Here is a 21,085-nt window from a genome sequence, read left to right on the forward strand (position 1 = left end):
CAGATGGACAGGATTGTTCTGCTAGAAATCAGAAACAAGACTGGTGAGTTTTGTCACAAACTTATTTATTGAATGGTACTATACTTAGTACAGAGATACAAATTGTGCCTTAACGCTCAAAGTCATGGTTTGGCCAATACATTCCACAGGAAGATTAAAAGTGCATAATCAAAGTGAATTCTTGAAGCTTTGTTAACATTTGGGGTAAATTTAGTATGTTCTAAACATTAATTTGCTCATCAGCTTATCTACTGTGTAAAGTGTAACTACAGCACAGAACCAAAGTTTCCTCAGCACTAAATGCCTCAAACTTTTACACACTTCATATACAACATCGAGCATTTTTATATTTATAACCCAGATCCAAACACCAGAAGTCTGGAGCTACCCTTCCCCCATATTAGGCATCTCCTGCAGTCAACTCTAAACACGCTTTGCATACATTATGCCTTACTAAACCTTTAGAGCTTACTGATACCATACACCACTGCTGAATGAACTCCTTCAAGAGGTGTGCTTTTGCTTGCTGCTTTCCAGAGCATCAGACTTACATGAAACAAAAACACACCTTCAAGCCAGAACTTACATGGAAACTACACCTAAACTAACAATCCGTGGCTGTCAAATTACCACAAAGGATCTCTGAACTAGACTGACAAGTTGATTTAAATAAACCTAAGGTATGTCTTGTAGCTAAGAGTGAGCACTGTCAAACAGATACTCATTACTTTGTGGAGAAAGAATGGATCTGCATCACTGTCAACCACGAAGCAAATTTTACGTAAGTAAAAATGTGGCACTAACGTTAAAAATATATTTAATTATAGGCTTCAGTTAGTAGCTCGTATTTAGTAGTATCAAAGCTTGCCTCCAAGTCCAAATCCTCTTAGAGGACATTTCACAGGTGCCTAGCAGTATCCTGCCTTGTAAGTCTGTGCCTTCAGTGAGCATCCTCACCGCTATGGAAGGACTGGACAAGACTACAGCCCTCTCGAAGCACCCCGAAATGCAGTTAGCCCTACCAGTGCTGGTCTTTCCCTGCTCTTACCGCGTCTTCCTGTAACGAGATGACTTCAGGCGCCTGGCAGCAGGCCAGGCGGTCACAACAACCACCAGCACCATGTGCAGAAGCAACCAGGCAACAACGGACAGCTGACCCCGTTCCTCGAGCTTCACCGCAAATGCATCACGGGCAGCAGGAGGCGGTTAACAGCAACGGAGTGACGCCCTCCTACGAGGGAAACGCAGCCACCCGTGTCCCGTCCGCACCGGCTGAGGGACCGGCGCCAGGGAAAGCGCCTGCAGCCCCTACCTGCAGCCCCGACGCTGTTTCTGCTGGGGTGCGCGGCAGCGACCGCGGCGGACGAGCCCCCACTGGCACCACCGCTTGGCTCCAGCGGGGAGAACAGCGAACAGACGGTAAGCCAGCGGCTCCATACGTCACCATGCAGCTCGACAGGCTGGCTCCTCCGCGCCTTCCCGGCGGGCACTTCCGCCACCAGAGGCGCCGCCACTGCTTCACTTCCGAGTACGCTCCTGCGCCATCACCGCCGAGCGGGACGACGGGGCGGAGAGCGCCGCGGCCGCTGCAGGCCAGCACAGGAGCGGGCAGCTGGGAAGAAACAAGTCGCAATCTCTCCAGAGCGCGAGAGCGAGCTCCCCGCCGCCTCTGTCCGCAGCTCCCCCGCTGCGCGCCCCCCAGGAGCAACGCCGGCCGCTCTCGTTCCTTTCCTCCCGCAGCCTAAAATGGGAAAGAGCCCCGCACAAAATGGCGCCGGGAGACTGACCGCGACGCATGCGCTCCCCCTGCCGCGGGCCGCCGCCGCAGAACACCGCGTCCACCCCTCCCCTCTTGTCCCCTCCCCACCGCGTCCACCCCTCCCCTCTTGCCCCCTCCCCACCGCGTCTCTAAAAGAAGGCCGGTACCAATCACATCGCACCCTTGTTCTTCCTGTCACCCTGTCGCGGCCAGTCACCGCGCACAGAGCTACATCCGGATCCAGCGCCTACCAATCATCTGTGGAGGGACGCTGACTTCACTTCAACTTCCACCAATCAGCTATCGTTCCGAAGGATCGCCAATCAAAAGTCTCTGTGGTCCTACCTGCTTCGACGGCTGGCCAATGCACTCTGCCAGCCGGCCTGTGACCAATGGGGGTGCTGTCCGTGGTGCCCAATCCGGGCGGGGCAGAGCCCCCAGGGCGTCACGAGGGGACCAATGGGAGCTCAGGCAGGACCGATTCTGCTCAACAGCTTGTTATTGGGCTGGTCGCTGGTGATTCGGTGTGAGCCCGGGCTGGGGGGTGGAGCGGGGCCGCGCTCAGCCGCTGCCGCTGCTTACGGGGCTGTCGTCGTCTCGGAGGGGGCCGCGGCGCCGGGACCAGGCCGGGCAGTGCGGCTCTGTCCACTTCGCTCCGAGTTTCTAGGTAGGAGGCGGTGAGGGCGGCGGGCACTTAGGCAGCCGCAACTCTGTCGCTGTCCCGAGGGAGGGGGCGCGGAGCGGCCCTGGGAGCTCTCACCCTTATCCTTTCCCCCCCGCCCCCCCCCCCCCCCCCCCGCGCCTTTGCACTGTGTGAAGGAGCGCGGACTCCCGTCGCTCCCTTTCTGACGGGGACTCCTTTCCCTAAGGAACTCTCCCCCCCGTGCCCGCTCCTAGCTCTCCGGCCGCCTCCCCGCCACCGTTCTTGGAGCTGCCCCGGCTCTTGGCGGCGGGGATCGCCCGCCCGCCCTCCATCCGCAGCCACTCAGCCGCACGGCGCCGGCCCGCCCCCGCTGCACACCTCCCCCCGCTCCCGCCCCAGGCCGGGAGCCGCGGAGTCCCGGTCGCTGGCAGCGCCTCTGGCCGCGGCGGGTGTGCGGGGGCCGGGAGCCAGAAGTGCGGCCAGCCGGTGGGGAGGGGGCAGGGAGGAGGGGCTCGGCGGCGCTTCCCTCCGCGGGCCGCAGAAAGTTGTGAGGGGCGGGGAAGACGGCGGCGGGCCCCCCCGGCGGCGAGCTGCCTGTGCGGGGTGGCGGTTTCCCTTCCCGGACCGAACGCGCTCCCCGGCCCCTCCGACCTGAGGCGCGGAGCGGGAGCAATGGCGACGTGACACACCGAGGGGCCGCCGGGCGGGAAGCGGCGGGCGACGGCTGCGGCCCCGTTCCCTCCGGGGCCCGGTGGGGCTAGGACGGACGGGCGGCGGTTCCCGCCCGCCGGCGCCGATCTCCCTTCTGAGCCCGGCCTCTCCTCACAGAGAGGGAGACCCATGCTCTCACGGGTGAGCCCGCAGGCGCTCCCAACCTCCCCCCCCCTTCTTGTTTTGCAGTGTTTTCCCGTGTGCTCGCGGGGAGGAGAAGTCTTTGAGCTGGAATCCCTCACATAACCTTTAAAGATGAAGGTAGGCTAACTCCGGAGTAGGGAACGGCCCCCTTTCTCTCATCGCAAGCTGCTCTGGCCATTTCATTTTTAATCGCTGGTTTCGATGAGCAACAGTAGGATAACGCTGTCTGGGGTTTCGGTGCATGCTGTATATCCTGTTTCTGCTCTCTAGCTGAGGTGTGGGTGAGCGAAGCTCTTAACCATCTTGCAGGAGTAGTCTGAAAATTCACAACATCTTTGAGTTGTTGTCCTTTGGGCTGCTAAATGTTTCCTGTATCAGCAGCCGCTGTAAGTTTGCAGTACCACAGCTTTTGTCCTGCTTTAGCTGTTCCCATTTCTTTTTCAATAGAGGCTTAACAGTTGCAGAGAAGAGAAAAGAAAAAACTTTTTTTTTTTGCCTTCAGAGTCGAAGAAATAAAAATAATTAGAAAAAAGTAGTTAAAACACTAAGAACAGAAAAGTAGTGATTTTATATGCTGTGATTTCCTTGATGCCTTGATAGACATTTTTAACGTGGTCATTTTACCCTTGTTTATCAATTGCTACAAGCACAATAAAGTGAAATGTTGAGTAATGAAAGTCCAGACTAAGGAAAATATGATGAGAAATACTTCTCTCTCTTAAAATGCATAAGCAGTTAAGCTTTTATAAGGCATTTCAGGAAACAAAAATACTAGCTAGCAGCTGCTTGAAAGATTACAACAAATTTCTCTAGAGTCTCCTTTTAGTTGTCAGGAAAAAAGAATCCAATATATAGAATGTTATAGATTTAATTGTAAGTATTGGGATGATGGCAGTCTCGAATGTTTTAAATAATCTGTGTCACTGGATTGCTGTTAGCTGAGAAAAGTACAACTATGTTTTGTATTGCCTTTTTACAGCTGAAATACTCTCCTTTTATATGCTGTGTAGGAATGACTTGACTTAATAGTAGTTCCTGTACATTATTACCCTTTTTATAATGGAGATGTTTGAAATATCAGTTTAATACCCTCAAAGATATTTCTGGGAGAGTAATTAGGCTGGCAAAATTGTGGGAAGTGTCACCACTGGTAAAACAAAACTTCCTGTAACTTGTTTGTTGGTTTCATTTTCTTTTTTTTTCCCCTTTAAAGAACAGTGTGATTGCAATTCCAAGAACAGATAATGTTATGTAAAAGTCAATAGATCTGAAAGCTTCGGTGTAAAATTAAATATATAATGATGCAGCTGAAAAGAAAAAAAAGAACTAAACTTGCTCTTATTTTCTTCTTAATAGGCAGCAGATGAGCCTGCCTACCTGACAGTGGGAACTGATGTCAGTGCCAAGTACCGTGGTGCCTTCTGCGAGGCAAAGATTAAGACGGTGAAAAGGCTTGTGAAAGTCAAGGTACTAGACTGTGGTTGTTGCTGATTTTATTAAAGCTTTGTGTTGAAAAGACTGTCAGAGAAGATTATCCTAGTCCTGAATATTTGGAAATGTTCATCACCTCGCTATAGGACTTTTAAAAAACACTAGCATGTTTTTCATATTTTGGTGCTGGGTTTGGGGTGTCTTTTTGTGTGTTTGGTGTTTTTTTTTGGTTGTTGTTGTTTGTTTTTTTTTGGTGGTGGGTTTTTGTTTTTTTTTTGGGGGGGGGGGGTTAAGAGTGTTTCTTTCTTATTTTTGTGGGAGGAGGCTGCAACAAGATCTTTCACATTACCTATCCTTGCTACTTCTTTCCTGATCGCAGTTGTCTTCTGTTTGTCAATGCATCAGTTTCACAGCAATCAGTTTTGATTTTACAAATAGAGGATTATGGCTTTATATGAGTAATAGGAGCAACCTCTTCTGAAGCAGAAATTCCATTTCATTCCTATTGATATTCTCAGTGTGGTAGCTTAGAACTTAAGAGGCAACACCAAAATAAATAAGAAGTCAACATAACAGAAAAAAAAAAAGACGGTAACAATTAGTTTCTTAGACCAGCTTTTAGAAATGTCCAGGATAACATCTCTTAACTTTTGAGTATCTTGCTGTTGCTTCTAAACCAGAATGCTCTGGCTGTAGCTGAGTTTCTACCTGTGCGTGGTGCTGGCACATAACATTCATTCCTGTTTACAGGTGTCACACCAAAACAACAAAAAAATGAAAGTAGTTATTTTGGTGTTGCAGTACTTTTGTAAGCATTGCCATGGGAAAACAAGAATAAAATACAGTTAAATAAAAGTTAAACATTCAAAGTAAATACAGAAATTGTTATACTACTTTGTTTTGTCAAAATCTTTACACTTCCTACTCTCATCTCCTGTCCAAAATAGATAAATAAGTCATTAGTGGCTCAAAAACCCTTAACATAGATGAAATCTTCTTTTAATAACTACACATCTAAGTTTTCATGTGCTTCAATGCTTAGATCAAGTAGAGCAAGCTGTCAGCCTCTTCAATTACACCTATAGCTCATATCACTTTATTAGAGTGCTTTACACAAATAGGAAAAAAACCCAACCCCCAAACAATTCAGATACTGGAGTCTTTTGCCCTGTTCTTAATGAGTGCTTTTAGAAATCTGTGATGTTCTTAGAAAACTGTGTTAATAAGAAGCTCCGTAGGAGGCAGGGTGCTGCCCTTTCTAGTGTGACATCCCTGATTTTGCATCTGTATCTTTGGTCTGATAGAGTATTTGAACTGTAAGAGGTGTGAGTTTCTTTTTCTCATTAGAATCATATGCTTTATGACTCCATGATAAGATTTGGAAGTATATGAGGCTGCTGTGACTTGGTGGAAATTCCTGTCACTGTATCTCAGTTGTATTGTAACAGTTGAAGTTTTAACAAGGTAAGCCTGGTACTGTAATTAAGAGCATGTAGGCACACCCCAGCACACTTGCCAGAAGAGCAGAGTCCAGAAACTGTAGTAGTGTCTTCCTGAGCAGCAGGGCAACCTGTATCCATCTCGGTGTGATAGAAAATGTTAAATAAAATTTGCATGACGTGTGTTAGTAACTTGAATGTGTATTAACATTTATAAATACACCTACAGTGTAGACTATGGTTGGGGGATAATTGAGGGAGCCAGAAAACTGGACATCTTCAGAAGTGGAAAGGAAGTTTCTGGATTTTTTGATTCCTGAAAAGAAACAGGAATTTTGGATTAATTTTTTATTTAAACACCATGGGTGTCTTTGTGATAACAAACCTGTTAACAGTGTTGACATTTAGATACCCATCTTTTATGTTTCTAAATTGAGTCTGCAGACTCAGGTGTTCAGATTCCTTAGGCTTACATTAACTTCTTTATGTTAACTTCTCAAATGTAGGATTTTAAAGGGAGAAGTGTAGTTTACTGATGCTGTAACTGATCCTTACCTTCATTACGCTTACAATGATTCACATCTTTGCCATAAAAACTTTCTCTGGCTCAAGGTAGCAGAAATTGTGCTTAGTTATATGATTTTTTTGATACATATTTAATGAAAAAAACTTTTTATTTTGGTTGTAGTTTAGTACTCAGCGTGTTGTCAATAAAGTGCTACATTCGAAGTAGAGAGAGGAAAAAAAAGGCTGTTAATCTCCTGTTCTGGAAGCCCAGTTCCAAGTATGACCTGGATTGAATCAGTATTCACACTCACATCAAAATGTGTTTGCTTTGTCTTGGAATAGCTGATGTTTGATTTGCTCTCTCTAAGTATGATGTTTGATATCAAATATTAAGAGTGATACTTGGGGCTCCCTGTCAGTAAAACAAGTGTTCTGTATTTAATAATGTTTGGGTCCATTTGATTTATAAAGATTTTATTTTCCAAATTATTATTCATGCAGTTTCATATGCTTTTTGTATGCTATCAAAAATAGGATACATATAAAAAAGTTCACGAATATCTTTCAGGTGGTCCTGAAGGGGGATAACTCAACGCAGTTGGTGCAAGATGACCAAGTGAAAGGACCTCTAAGAGTATGTACATTGCATGCTCTTTTTTTTCCCCTGTGCTCACATAATTTGTAAAATTATTAATTTTAGTGCTATTCTACAGAATTTGAATCAACAGAAGGAGGCTCATTGCTTTAATTCAGTTGAATTCTGAGTAGTCTTAACTCTTGCAGCTTTTAGAGGCTTTTTATGCTTCTCCATGTAGCATACTTTATACACAGCTTTGCATACATGATTTGTGTAGCTTCTTACAAGTTATAAAACGTCTCATAAGTAATGAAACTTTGAAACTTCTTGTAAGTAATCGAGACCTTGATTATGAAGTTCAAGCCTGCTAGGCAATAGTAAATTGAAGTTAGTTTGCTGTAACTGCATTTTTAAATAGTTGATGTATTTTATATAAAAATGTGTGTTGGTTTGTATTTCTGTGATATGCCTGCTGAAATACATAGCTGAGTTACAGAATGCCAAATGCGAATAGAGATCTTTTGAGGAGATCACCTTTTCTGTATTTGTCTTTTCTCTGTAGCTTCTGCAAGAACGCTAATGCATGTTGTAGGCTGCTACTGAAGTTCTGACAGTGATACATATAGCAGTGGTTGAATTGTGGGACATAGGAGGAATTGCATGCATGTCAGTAATAAAGTAATAATTACTTTGAATATTTGAATATTTATTTCTAATTAGCCTTCATGATATTTCTTGAGATGATGTAGATCATGCTTAGATGATATGAGTTTCTTACTGCTCTACTGTCTTTTTCCAGTTCAGCCTGCGTACTTAAGGACCTTTGTTCTTAGCAGCTAAGTAACTAAATTTTACAAGCAACATTTAGCTAAAATGAGTATATATTAAAAAAATAAAAGAAGGCTGGCTTGCTGGAAGAATTAATGCCTCCATGGGTTTTCTTCATTATGAGATTGGGATTACATGTAACCTTGAGATACTCCTTTTTGCAGGTTGGTGCAATGGTTGAAACCAAAATGCCTGATGGATCCTTTCAAGAAGCTGTTATCAGCAAGTTGACAGATGCTAGTTGGTATACTGTAGGTGAGTAGCCACATGCTTTCATTTATGATCTGTAATCTTTGAACAGTCTTTCTAATTATAAGCAATGTAAGTAATTACATCTTGTATTGTAAAACATGAGATAGATTTTTGGAGGGGCCTTTTTTAAGTCTTCCAGATCTTCTTTCCTTTTCCATTTGAAACAGAATAATTACTTGATGTTGAGGGAAGTTGCACAAGTAATTGCAGAGCTGAACACTCAAGTTTTATTTGCACAACTGATGTCAGTTTCATTCACTGTAACTCAGAATAATTTTTGCAGATTTTAAGACTTAAGCCTCGTAATTGTACTTCTAGCTGAAAACCTGTGGCATGTAATGAATGACTGAAATGCTAGCTTTCTTTCACTAAATGGAATCTTGTACGTGAAAAAGCATTGGTAGTACCACTGTGCATTCTGAAGGCAGTCCTTTTTTTGTTGAGGTTTGTGTTTTATATGAAGCAATGGAATATGAGATCTGTTCTTCTTCAAGAAAAGAATTGACACGTCACACCTTACGAAGAGAGCATTAATTTATAACATGAATTACTTTTTGCTTTAAAATAATTTTCAAGCTGGTTATATCTAAAGTGAAATAGAAAGTTACTGTGCTTGTGATGTTAGAGGATCATGTGCTTTTTCACTTATTCAAATAGAAACCTCAGAATGCAGGGTCAGCAAAATTTCCATGTTGAGCACGAATTCATTGTGAGTATTTGAATCAGAGCTTTGCAAGCACCTGTCTTATTTTATTTTTTTTTTTTTTTTGGCACAACTTACAGCAGTGGAGCGTTATGTTCACTAATAGTAACATGCTCCTCTTAATTGTCCTGTACATGTTACTCTTCAGCATTGCTTTTGAGATTAGTACTTATAAATTTAAACTGTGTATTTCTTACTGGCTGCATTGTATATGGAATGTGTTCAGCTGTACTTTGTGTTCTTCCATACACTCCTGAGGAGTCCTCTCTCACACAAAGTACCAATTATTTTGATTCATTAACCCATTTTTTAAGTTTTAGAGAAGGTATTTTCAGTAATCTAATGTTTCCATTGCAGTAGATGAGGTTATGTCATCTTTGGTGGGATCAGGATAAGGCTCTTGCTGCAGATAATTTGGAAGGATTTATCACTTTATGATTATCATTGTTACTGCATGCTTTAAATATAAGCCTGTTGACAAAGCTCACTCAAGATTACAACGTTGCTGTAAAATTGTAAATTTAGTTGTAAAGTTGTAGCATATATCAGGTCAGGGAGAAAAGGAAGGATTATTTTGGAGGGCAGAAGATTTAAAATCTATGTGGTTTAGTACTCTGGTGTGACATACTTGGTGAAGAGCACTGGACTTTCAGCATTGTTTTTTTTTATACTGCATGAGTCTGCAGTGGCGACTTAGGTTCCCCTTTCTGATACAGAAGAGGTAAGAAACACAGGCTTGTAGTAATAATGCCATGATTTATGAATTAGTATTTCATCATAAAACTCACTTATTTTAGTTTTAAAGTAGCATTTTTAGGTAATTGTTTGAATTTGGACCAGAAGATTTACATCAGTAAACCAACACTACATATTGCTCCTTTAGTGATAGAAAAAGCTTTCAGTTATTAAATGATAAAACAAACATATTTTTTGTCTTACATTTGACAGATGAACTTTAAACCCTCAGTTTTTGGGGGATGAATTTTGTCTGTTTTTTCTCCCCTTTCTGGCCCTCCCCCTTTTCTTTTGAACAGTGCACTTCTAAAAATCTTTACTTGAATGGTGAATTCAAGTTCTGCCCTATATTAGTGGATTGTTCTTTAGGTTTAACAACTTCTTGAACTCTCCCCAGTAATGTAAGAGAGAAATCATGCGTACCATGATTTTTACTTTATAGATTTATTTTTTAAGTGCAAAACCTTGAACCAATGGATTAAGTTATTACTGTCATTTTCTTTCCCCTAAAACTATTTTTGACAGGTGGAATAGGTAAAATAAACTTATGTTTTCCATATGCAAATGTACTAAGACTGTGGGATTTAAGTAACCTTACTGTAAGTTAACATGCAGGGCTGTAATACGTCACATAAAGTATATATACCTATAACTATGAAAATACAATTGTAACACATTGGAATTATGTTTAGATTTTACAAGCTTTTTTTGTGAGTTGTATGTGGTGATGTGCTGACTGGTGGTGAAAGCACAAGTGGCATTGTCCAGAGTAAGCAGATCATGAAGCTTGTGTCATTAAAATGATTATTTTGCTTTTAAAATTGGGGAAGTATTCTAGCTTGAGTACAGAAACATTGAGGTGTGAAAAATAAGTCGTATCTTTTGCCTGCTGCTTCCATTGTAACATAGAAAGTTTGGGGTATATATTAGGTGTATATTTATGCTGCTGTGAAGCAGAGTTGAACTGGTTCCTTTTAATAGGTGGTGGCCCACGCTACTTAGCAGTTCAGTCAAAGCTAAAGAGTTGAGAGGGAAGTGGATTAAACAGCCTTCAGGTTTCTAGAATGTCTTCTTGAATGTGGTCAGGCTTGAGATGGAAAGCACAAGGGAAAGCTTGTGTTTTGGTAGTATGTGCTTTTCCTGTACTATTTTTTCAGTGTTATGTAGCATCTCTTTCCCGGATAGGGAAACTAGGAATATACGCAGACAAACATTTTGAAACTATTAAGTACAGTTACCTAAAATATCCACCAAAATGATCTGCATGAATGTCTAGTGAGAAGTACTAATGTTCATTTTTGTAAATTAGGTTCTCTGTTTCAGATAGGTATCTAATGAAGAAGAAAAAAAGTCAGCTAAAACAGTTCCGATTTTTTTGATAAGGTGACCAGTGGAAATGCTGTGTTGAGTTTGCTCACTTGCCACCGACATAATAAAAAGAGTCACAATGATGATCAGTCTGTTGTAACAGTATCTCCTACTAGGAGTGTTCATGTGGCCAAAATAAATAAGGATTTATTTTTATTGTAGCTGCCATGAAGTCACTTTTTCACCTGTTTTTACATAGTAGTGATGTTGCTGTACCCATTTACTTGTATTGACATTTTCAGCTGTGATTTGGAAATACTTCTGAAATTAGTTTTGAAATTCAGCTTTTCAGTATAAATACGTGAAGAAACAAAAGCTGTTTGGAGTAAAAGTTTAACAGTGTCTCGAAAATGCCATTGCACCAGTCAGCCCTCTCATCTGCTTAATTGAATATTAAGTGGGATGACAGTAATAGTTGTTTGTTATTTGGCTAACAAATGGCTCAGATGGACTCCATGATCTTAAAGGTCTTTTCCAACCTAAATGATTCTGTGATGCTATGATATTTTAATCTTTAAAATGCAATTACTTAAACTGAATTAATTCAATTTACAATTTTTTAAGTGCTGCATTGATGCTTTTGAAGTACTGAATATATTGCTAGGTGATAATTGCATGGCATTAGATCTGCTGTCAGCTGAGCGACGTTTGAATTATGACATACTTAGCATACCATCCATGTGATTCTCTGTTAACTTGTAAAATGGTTCAGGTAAATACTGAAATAATGTCTGAAAAAAATTGAAAAAGCAAAAGGAAACCACAGCACACACCTTACAGAGTACATAGTTGTATTTTCCTTCTTTCACATTCTCTCTGGAGTCTTACAAGCATTACCAAAATTTCAGAAAACAGAAATCCTTATGCATGTTTTCTTTAAGGAAACACTTTTGTATCAGTTCTGTAGAGAAGTAGAAGTGATATAATTATGAAAGTGAGAAATGGTATTTCAGTTGAGCAAGCATCTGAAGACTTGCTGTTGGAACAGCCTTTTTCATTGCTCCATCAAAAGGAAAGTGACATCTGTCTTGTCACAAAGCTCAGGTCAATAATCTGTACATGCTTAGAACTTATTAAGTATATGTGATTTAACTGTATCTACAATTTTAAACAAAAAACTCCTCAACAAACCAACACATCAGATACATTGATCTTTGTGCCTTATCATGTCCTAATGTCATGAAGAAGTTTTTCAAAAGAGAAATCATGTACTAACTTTTAGTAATTTTCCTTGAAATGGGTAGGAAATATGGAGGAGGGGAAGAACAAGAGGCATTTGCAGTTTCTAGCAGACTTTGCTGTCAACAGTAGGGCTCCATATACTGTTCAGAGTGAAAGCAAACGTGATTCCTCACTTTTTGAGTGTTATGGCTTTCAGGCTTCACCCAGTAGTTTTATGTAAAAGAAGACGTGTCTTTTTTCCTTCGAAGTTATGGAATGGCAGAGTAGTAAAGAAATTATTTTTTTAAGGCTTTTTACAGTGCATGAGTCTGCAAAGCCAGCAGAGTTCTTCCTTTTTGGCTCTAGCACCGTGTTATACATCAACATGGCCCAACCTTGGCTGTGCTGTAAGCCAGACCCTGCTTTTGAAACAGCTCTCTGAGTCACATACCTTTGCTTGTACTATCTTCACCCCAAAGAGGTTGTGAATGGTCCCTCCGTGGCAGTGGTCAAGGCCAGGTTGGATGGAGTCATGGGGTGACATGGTTTAGTGTGTGGTGTCCCTACCCATGGCAGGGGGGGGTTGGAACTAGATGATCTTAAGGTCCTTTCCAACCCTAACTATTCAATGATTCTCATGTGGTGGTAACTTCTCCTCTCATACAGTCACTGTGGCAGTTTCCAGGGAATGCTATGTGAGTGTGTGCTGAGAGGAGTTAAGATATCCAAGTGCTTATCCTTGAGAAAGTAAAGTTTTGGGTAGTCTGTTTGAGTTGTTCTGGAAATGAAGTATAGTCTCAGCCACCAGTTGTATCACTCTGAGGTACTGGGCTTAAGAGGGCAAATGACAGAAATGAAAGGTTCTTTGGTTCTGGTCTTCCTTCAAGTTGTGTGGATTTTGAAAATCCCAGTTCATAATTCTGAGAATATCAGAAAATAAACTAACAGTTATATCCTAGGACTTTCAGGAGCAGGGTTGCAAACAGGGCCTATTTATAGTCATCTTTTTCTATTTTAAAAAAGCTTTCCTCTTCTGATGCCTTGTGAAGATACCTATTCTAACAGGAAAAATTGATGCGATTCTGGCTTCACTACAACTTTTAGCTCCTAACATGTCTTATTCCTGCGTGAAGCATGATAAAAGCGATCACCTCCCACCAGTTAGTTGTGGTAGCATGATTTCATCAATGCTAGGGGGTTGTCTTTTCATAACTTGAAGAGCATGCACATTGTAGTATGTGCAAGGCACTAGTCATGTTTGTGTGGCTTGTTCAGCCGGTTTTTAACCAGCATCCTGTTGAGTCCTGCATCCCAGAAGCATCCCAGCACTTCATCTTCAGACTGTGCATGTGTCATTCAGGAATCCAAAACCACAAGTCTAGCAGGGGAATGGTCCAGTTGCCTACACTTCGCTGATGCTCTGTACCACCCTCACCCACCATAAATTTATTCTTTTCATCTCTAAAATGTTGCTTGGCTGAACTTTAACGAAAACCCTGTATTTGGAGTCCTTGTACATGAAGTCCTTCCACGTAGTTACTGTTGTTCAGGTGCACCTGTGGCGCGTAGGAACTGTGCAAGAGCTGTGTTGGTTGCTTTTGGGCAAATCTAAAAAAGAGAATAACACCACATTTTGTGCTTATGTGCCAGGTGACATGCAGGTAGTGGGATAGATGGGATGGTGAAAAAGTTTATTAACTGAACCTTGTTACCAAAGAACTGGATAGAGCTTTTGGTCGTAAAACCACCTTTATGGCAATGCGGACTGAATGTTAAAAACAATAGTAAACTGCATACAAACAACACTGTAGGGAAGGCAAGGAGGTAGAATTTTGTTCTCTAATGTCCATATATGTACAATAGTAATATTACTGTGGCATTTCAGAAGTTTCAGGCAGTAGGATTTTGTTTGTAGGGAGATAAGATAGTCTTCTGTGAGTAGACTCAAAGGTTGCACTTATACATTTTCAGGAATATTTCATACAAACTTACAAGCGGAACGGAAGCTTATTTAAAATTATTTCCTTTTTTTTGTTAAACTGGGTTCTGCAGTCTCTCCAGTATCACAATATGCTGCAGTATCTTGCTCTTGAGTCCTCTTAACAGTGGTGAATCAATAGTTAGTACAGTTCTTGTCAACAAGGTTATTCAACAAGTGTTGCATGACTCTTGGTACTTTTTGTATTGTTTCCACAGCTGAAACCCACAAATTTACGGAACTTGCACACATTTATCTATATATTCATAGATAGCATCTCTGGTAGTTTGCAAGCAGCTACTTTGTCAGGCAGCTGGTGAAAAAATAGTGACACTGGGGCAGTTTTTACTGCTTGGTACATACTTTTTTTTTTTTTGTTTGGTAGATTTAAAAGTTTCTGAATGGGATGGGGAATGAGAAAAAAAGTAAATAGCCCTGAGGGTTGTTTTCCCTATTCACTTGTCCGTTACAGGACTGCCTTGTTTTGTATTATGTATTACATATACTTATTATTACATAAACTTACATGTGTCTTACTTGCTCTGTGTACAAGTAATACCATAAGTATTATGAGGGTGTTATCACTAGTGTCCTGCTGTGTTCTCTCTCTTTTTTTTTTTTTTTTTAACTTCATTTTAATCTTAGGATATTTATGAACAAGTTATAGTTAAACTGATCTTCTGTGTTTTCTGATGAGTTTCTTCACAGTTCCTAGGAATGGTTTTGATTTGTGGGCTTGTTAATATTTGTTATATAAATAAGTGAGAACTGATGTTGAGATAGCATTTCTATGAGGGCAGGGTTAGTATTATTTTTGTTAAAAGCATAGAAGGGCCTGCTACAGGCAGGGAGTGAAAAATACCTGCTAATCGGTAGCGAGTTGAAAGTTGCACTGTTTAACGCATTTTTATGATACTTTTAACTTTTAACCTAGGGAATTTTTTTCTAACTTTGGGGAAGTATTGCATTGATTCTTACTGGGAAGCTTTGTTTTTGTTTTTCTGTCATAGCTTGGGCTTGCTAAGGCTTCAACATACAGGGGGGAGGGGGAATGAATTCTGTTTTTTTCCTGTTGATATTGACAAGGTGAGATGCAGCAAAATTATTAAAATTTCTGTTCTATTACCACTGTTAAAATATGTTCCATACAGAGCATATTGAACTCCATTCTTGGGACTAGAACAAGCATTGTGATGGAGACACTTCTCCAGGTTGTGCTGCTTAGTCATCTTTTTTCCCCTTCTGTCAGTGTTGGTCATTCAACAACGTATTTGGAAGGAAGGCCTGTGGCTAGTAGAAGTGCTGCTTTTCTTTCTGTCGTTCCTACTTCTTTATATTGACTTTTAAATAGTAGTGGGTAGGTTCTTGGCTAGTAGGTATCATTTTCTTTCCAGAAGTTTTTACTGAAGTAGTCAGCTGGCACACCCTGTTTCCCCACAAGTACATGCCTACTACAAGATTAGGCAATGGCAGTACTTAGAGGCCTTCTGCTTTTTCATACTTGTTTCTTTGGAAGGACAGGGTTGTAAGTTTCTCTTCTGATGTAAATATTGTGGCACTGTAAAGTTATCCTTTGATGACTACATTACATGTTTATGGGGAGATACATCCCTGTCTTCTCTTCTTGTTTTCCTTCAACATAACAGGTACTGTCCAGTAAATTCTTTCTTACGGGATACAACCTGTAGAATTTCTGCTGTAGACCTTTCCTGAAGTTGGGTGATAACTGCTTCTTGTACTAGAGAAAGTACTCCATTCTCTTGGAAAGAGTGGCTTTCTTTTCAGGAGCAGGAAGAGGGGTTTCAGAAGGTGTTTTGGGGTTGGTGTTTGTTTTCTTTTTTTGTAGTCCACCTGTTTTAGTTCTGGAAATTGTAGAGTGGCCTAGCACTTTTTCCCTGTACAGCAAGGCACAAGCAGCTTTTGTAGAACAGGCCAGTTCTTTACCTTCACCTAGAGAAAATTGAGAGACATGGCAGGAAAAGGCTTGTAGGAAGAGGGCTGCTTTTGAGACATAGAGTAGATCTGTCTTCATGTATGATACTGGGAATAGGACTGAAAGCGTGAGTGCCAGCTCTGGAAACATACGCACACTTTCATTGTCTCTGGGTCTGGGGACTGATAATGAAAACTTAATTACCCAGCATTACGTATTTTTAATTCCACATTGTTTTGTCCATCAAAGTGAAATATAAATTTATGAAGTTGACACTTCTGCAATTGCAGTTACATTTTCAGTCTGTAGTTTCCTAATATTTGTTGCAAATATCTAATTTTATGACTTTCAAAGTTCTAAATTAACTTGCATGTTTGTAATTGAGGGAAGCAGAATATCTCATGCAGTTCTTAATTGTCATAATTTCCTTACGTATCCTAATTGAAGTAGAGTTTAGTATGTTTCACTTTGTATTTTACTAAGCACTCAATATTTATAAGATTTATCTTTTAGGGATGAAAAAATGATCTATGTCAGCTGGCTTATGAATGGTTTGTTTGATTTTATTTTTTTTTTCTCCTGTACTATAGTGGTTTTAATTAAATAGATAGAGCTTCCAAAATCGGAGATAAACTAGACTAATTTTTTAAATTTATTTACTTACTGTCAAGTATTGTGTTCTATTTGCTCTTTTCAGTAAAGTTACCTGTTGAAAATCAGCAGCCATTTGTCTCCTGTAATGATTATTTGTAAAATTTAGTACTGAATGTGTTTGACAAAAGATAATGGTGGTAAATCTGCTTATAAGTCTCTTGAGAGTGATGAGAAATGGCACACACTGTAGGGTGCACAGAACCAGAAAACACAACCAACCAGCCCAATCACCCTAAAGCTTAAAAATATGTCCCTGAAATATTGTAATCAAAGTGTGCAGAGAGCTGCTGAGTGACAGGTTTGGACTGTGTAATGGAACTTTACCTTCAGAGGGGTGGCAAGAATATAGATTTTTTTTTCATAAACGTAAACCTATGACAAAGCTAAACCTCATCATTCTTTTGAGAGCTCTGGTGTTTGCACTGAGCTGATCAATGTTTGCCGATGATGCATTAGAAATGCAGAGGGAAAAGCTCACACTTTGTTTTCCCATTAGTGTGAAGTGTCACAGCAGTGGCTTTGTGAGCCAACTAGAAGATTTTGAGACTGACATACTGATGTTGAGGTTGATTGATGGGTCTTACTGGTATTGATATTTTAAAAGTTTTGAAAATACTATTAACTAGTATAGCTAATTAGGCATATTGGTATCTGCCATTCTTAAAATATTAGGCTTTTGGTGCATGGGGGGGAAAGGTTAGTTGCTTTGTATGTGCAAGTATTATAAAATAAGCCATTAAGGTAACTCAGTAGTGAGCCATACCGCAGCAGTGGTACTCTGAAGATGGAGGAATGTTAAAGCTTATCTTATCAAGCTTAATAACATTTTTGTTCATACCTTTCTATATAGTTACTATTGCAGTCTATGGTTCTAATCTAAGACTATGAAAATGTGACTGTTCTGTTTAGTTATTTGAAAAATGAAAGTGCTTTTCTTGCTGCAACCAGTTGCTGAAACCTAACAATAAACATACATTTGATATTCACGCTAGCTCAAGGCATCTCTGAAAGTATGTCAGAATCGTCATGCTGATATGCAGAACACTTGAAACTCCTTCCTTCCCCGCCCCGAGTTCACTAGTGGACAAAGCACATTTCAAGTAGTTTAAATATAGAGTAGTATTCCGCACTTTGACCTCATACAAGTAAACTTCTACCTTACTGGAATGCCAGACTGCAGCCACCTTGTCTGTGCTCTTTGAAAGGGGCCTGTTCAGCACTCCCAGTCTGTTGGTAGCACAGCACTGATGGTGTAGCAAAAACTTCTGCAAAGTTTTTTTTTCTTTCCACTTAGTGATTTTTTTTTTGGGTGCTTGTTGTAGCAAGAGGGAGAATTAAAAGGTAGCATAAGTAAGGAAGAAATGGACAGGGTAAAAAACCCAACAAACCCCAAAGATTGTAACTGGTATGCAGGCAGTAGCTATGGTTTGAAATGTGCAATGTATTGATAAGAAGGATGTCTAAATTGGACTGAAATTGTTGCATCCAATATCCTTACTTTATACTGGCTTGAATCTCCATCTGAAAATGTTACCTGTTGTGAAACTGAATCTTGAATACCACTCTTAATTTTGCTTGTGAACTCACATTTCAGCGAATATTCTGGATTGTGAGATGAATAGTAGACTTGTTTTGTCAGCTTGGGAAAGAGATCTGATCATCTTGTACCAATTTTTTTCCTTGGCTTCATACTAGTTTTTGATGACGGTGATGAGAGGACCTTGAGACGAACTTCATTATGCTTGAAGGGAGAAAGGCACTTCGCAGAAAGTGAGGTAAGACGATGATGGATATGCAGTAGAAGCTAAGTGGTTAATTTATATTTTTTTATAGTAAGATATTGCAAACTGATTTTGTTTCCTGTTTTTCTATGTAGACACTTGATCAACTGCCACTAACCAACCCAGAGCACTTTGGAACGCCAGTTATTGGGAAAAAGTCTAATAGAGGAAGAAGATCTTCTCTTCCTGTGTGAGTTTTGCTAGTGCTCTGTTGCTTTCCTTTAGTGTGCTTTGCTAAAACTGAAGTAATGCCACTGAGTGGTCTGAATACTCTTATCATGTGAGTTGAATGCACAGCTTATGGACTTAAGTAGCTTGGTACAAGCAGGCATATTTGTATGTTAGCACTATTATGAAATTGCTGGAGTTTCGCTTGTAGTAGCCTTAAGTTTGTGCTTCTTTCATATAATAGGAACTCGTGTCAGAAAATGTAGGATTTTTAACCTTTATACTGGACAAAGTAGGAAAAAAGTGCTTTTAAATTTCTGGGGTAGATACTATTTTTCTTTGTTTCATGTCTGTGCACAATCAAATCCTGATTCATGCCTCCCATTCCAACATGATGCTGTTGTAAAATACTACTACTTGGAAAGAATTTCTGCAGAATTCCTCTTACTGAGTAAGTGCACTTAGTATTTAGGTGTATTTCAAGTGATTTCAGCTTTTAAAATTACCATTTTGTTTTTGAAGCTGTGTAGAACAGGAAGAAAGATCTGGTTGTAAGCTGTATTTGCTTTCAGATATTAACTTCAGACAAAAACTTTAAAATACTGTGTGTTTTAATAATTTAGTACTGAAGATGAAAAGGAAGAAGAAAGCAGTGAAGAAGAGGATGAAGATAAAAGGCGTCTAAATGATGAATTGCTTGGCAAAGTTGTGAGTGTGACTTGTAGTTCTGAGAAGGCAGACTGGTATCCGGCTTTGGTAAGTTGCCTGAGATGTTGACATCTCTAGTGTTGTAGTATAACTATCTTTTTAGACAAGAATGCCATCTGACTTGCTACAGTGTTCATGTAGTGGTTTTCCTGGATAAAGTGGTTTGTACACTTCACAACTTTTCCAGCAGTTGCAAATGTACTCAGGCTATGCTCTGCTGCCCATATTTGCAAAAAGTACAGATCTTCTACAGTATCTTTGAAGAGTTTGAAAGCAAAGATTGAAATTTATGTATAACCTCTTAAGTCTTTCAAAACTGCACATATAATGATGGATATGTAATGATATTTTTCCTCTAAAAATAAGATACATTAGGAATTGCACTCCAGGGCTATTTAAGGCCAACTGGATTTATGAATTTTAATTGCAGTGGAATTTTTCTCTTTTTGTATTTAATGATTGCCTTTTTCCTTAAACTTTCAATTTTATGAAATACTAGTTGCTTTCATGCTTGCATTTACATAAATGGCCAGTTACTGTAGCAGTAGATGTTGGTTATTGTTTTTATTTTACTGTCGATATAGGATATAGCTGTTTGCTGCCATTGCTGATAATAAATATATATTAAATAAATTCAAGTACAAGTGGACTTGTACTGCAGAGGTAAACACTTTGCAGTTTCATCACACAGAAGAATTTACAGTTGCATATTAACAGTTGCTTTCGTTAGTAATCTTTCTGGTATTGTCAGACAAGCTCAATACACATTTTCTGTCATCCATCAGAGATGTTTTGGGGTTTGTTGTTTTTATGTCTGTGTGGATTTTGATTCTTTGTTTTTTTGTTTTTATGTAGGTCATTGGTCAGATCTAGTTCACTAATCTTTGCATATTTTATTTACTTAATTGTATATTCTGAAGTCCTTTATTTTGAGTCTTCAGGATTAGCTCAGCTGTTAGAATGTCCTGACTTAGTTTAAGATTTTATTTCCCTTCATGAATCCAGGATCAAGAGGCAGTTAACTACACAGCCAGTTATCTTCTCTTCCTTGAAAGAACAGAAGTGTAATATAGAGTGAATAGTTGACACTGGCTTACCCAGCTGTATATATCTCAGTTTAAAATGTGAATTCTGTCATTGTTGTATGTGCTGTGATTGTTGTATATCCCTTTACTAATGACAGATTTTAATTTACCATGGTTCCAACTAGGGGATTAAGTTACTAGAGGACATGTACCTGTACTGTTCTCTGCTGAAAACCAGGAATGTCTTGTCTTGATTTTTGGGGTAAAACTTCTGACTGGGGTGGCACAGCTCCTACTGTATCCTTGTAGACCCAGAAGTTCATCTGCTTTTGACACTTCGTATGTGTATATGGTCTAGAACAAAATGAAAACTTGTTCTGTTTGTGGTAATACAAATACTGCAAATGCATTTATATTACCTTTTTAGACTTAGAGATGATACTGCTGTGGAAGGATGCACTCACTGTGTTCTATGCTGTCTTGTATTATACACACCTCAGAAAAAAACCTGTACTACTTTCCTCTCAGTTTGAAAGCTGGTGTCAAATAAGTGGGTCTGTGACTTTTTCTGTGACTTTTT

The 21,085-nt window shown here is 40.1% G+C and overlaps 1 protein-coding gene across 4 annotated transcripts in view; it reads left to right on the plus strand.

Moving 5' to 3' along the window:
* Positions 1-2,262: 2,262 nt before the first annotated feature.
* The window catches only part of ARID4A (AT-rich interaction domain 4A), a 64,690-nt gene continuing 45,867 nt past the window's right edge, over positions 2,263-21,085 (plus strand). For 3 of the 4 annotated variants that reach the window (XR_010613491.1, XM_065682751.1, XM_065682753.1), the window contains exons 1-8: positions 2,263-2,426; positions 3,303-3,374; positions 4,614-4,724; positions 7,203-7,268; positions 8,204-8,294; positions 18,519-18,598; positions 18,700-18,794; positions 19,396-19,528. Coding sequence is in view for 3 of the 4 variants with exons in the window: in XM_065682751.1 (XP_065538823.1) it covers positions 3,369-3,374; positions 4,614-4,724; positions 7,203-7,268; positions 8,204-8,294; positions 18,519-18,598; positions 18,700-18,794; positions 19,396-19,528 (582 nt within the window). In the remaining variant the exon portion in view is untranslated. Of the gene's footprint in view, positions 2,427-2,832; positions 2,852-3,302; positions 3,375-4,613; positions 4,725-7,202; positions 7,269-8,203; positions 8,295-18,518; positions 18,599-18,699; positions 18,795-19,395; positions 19,529-21,085 lie in introns of those variants that run through there. The other variant, XM_065682752.1, reaches the window with a different exon arrangement.

This window comes from Lathamus discolor, chromosome 6, assembly GCF_037157495.1.
Source record: "Lathamus discolor isolate bLatDis1 chromosome 6, bLatDis1.hap1, whole genome shotgun sequence".
In the NCBI taxonomy this organism is placed as follows: domain Eukaryota; kingdom Metazoa; phylum Chordata; class Aves; order Psittaciformes; family Psittacidae; genus Lathamus; species Lathamus discolor.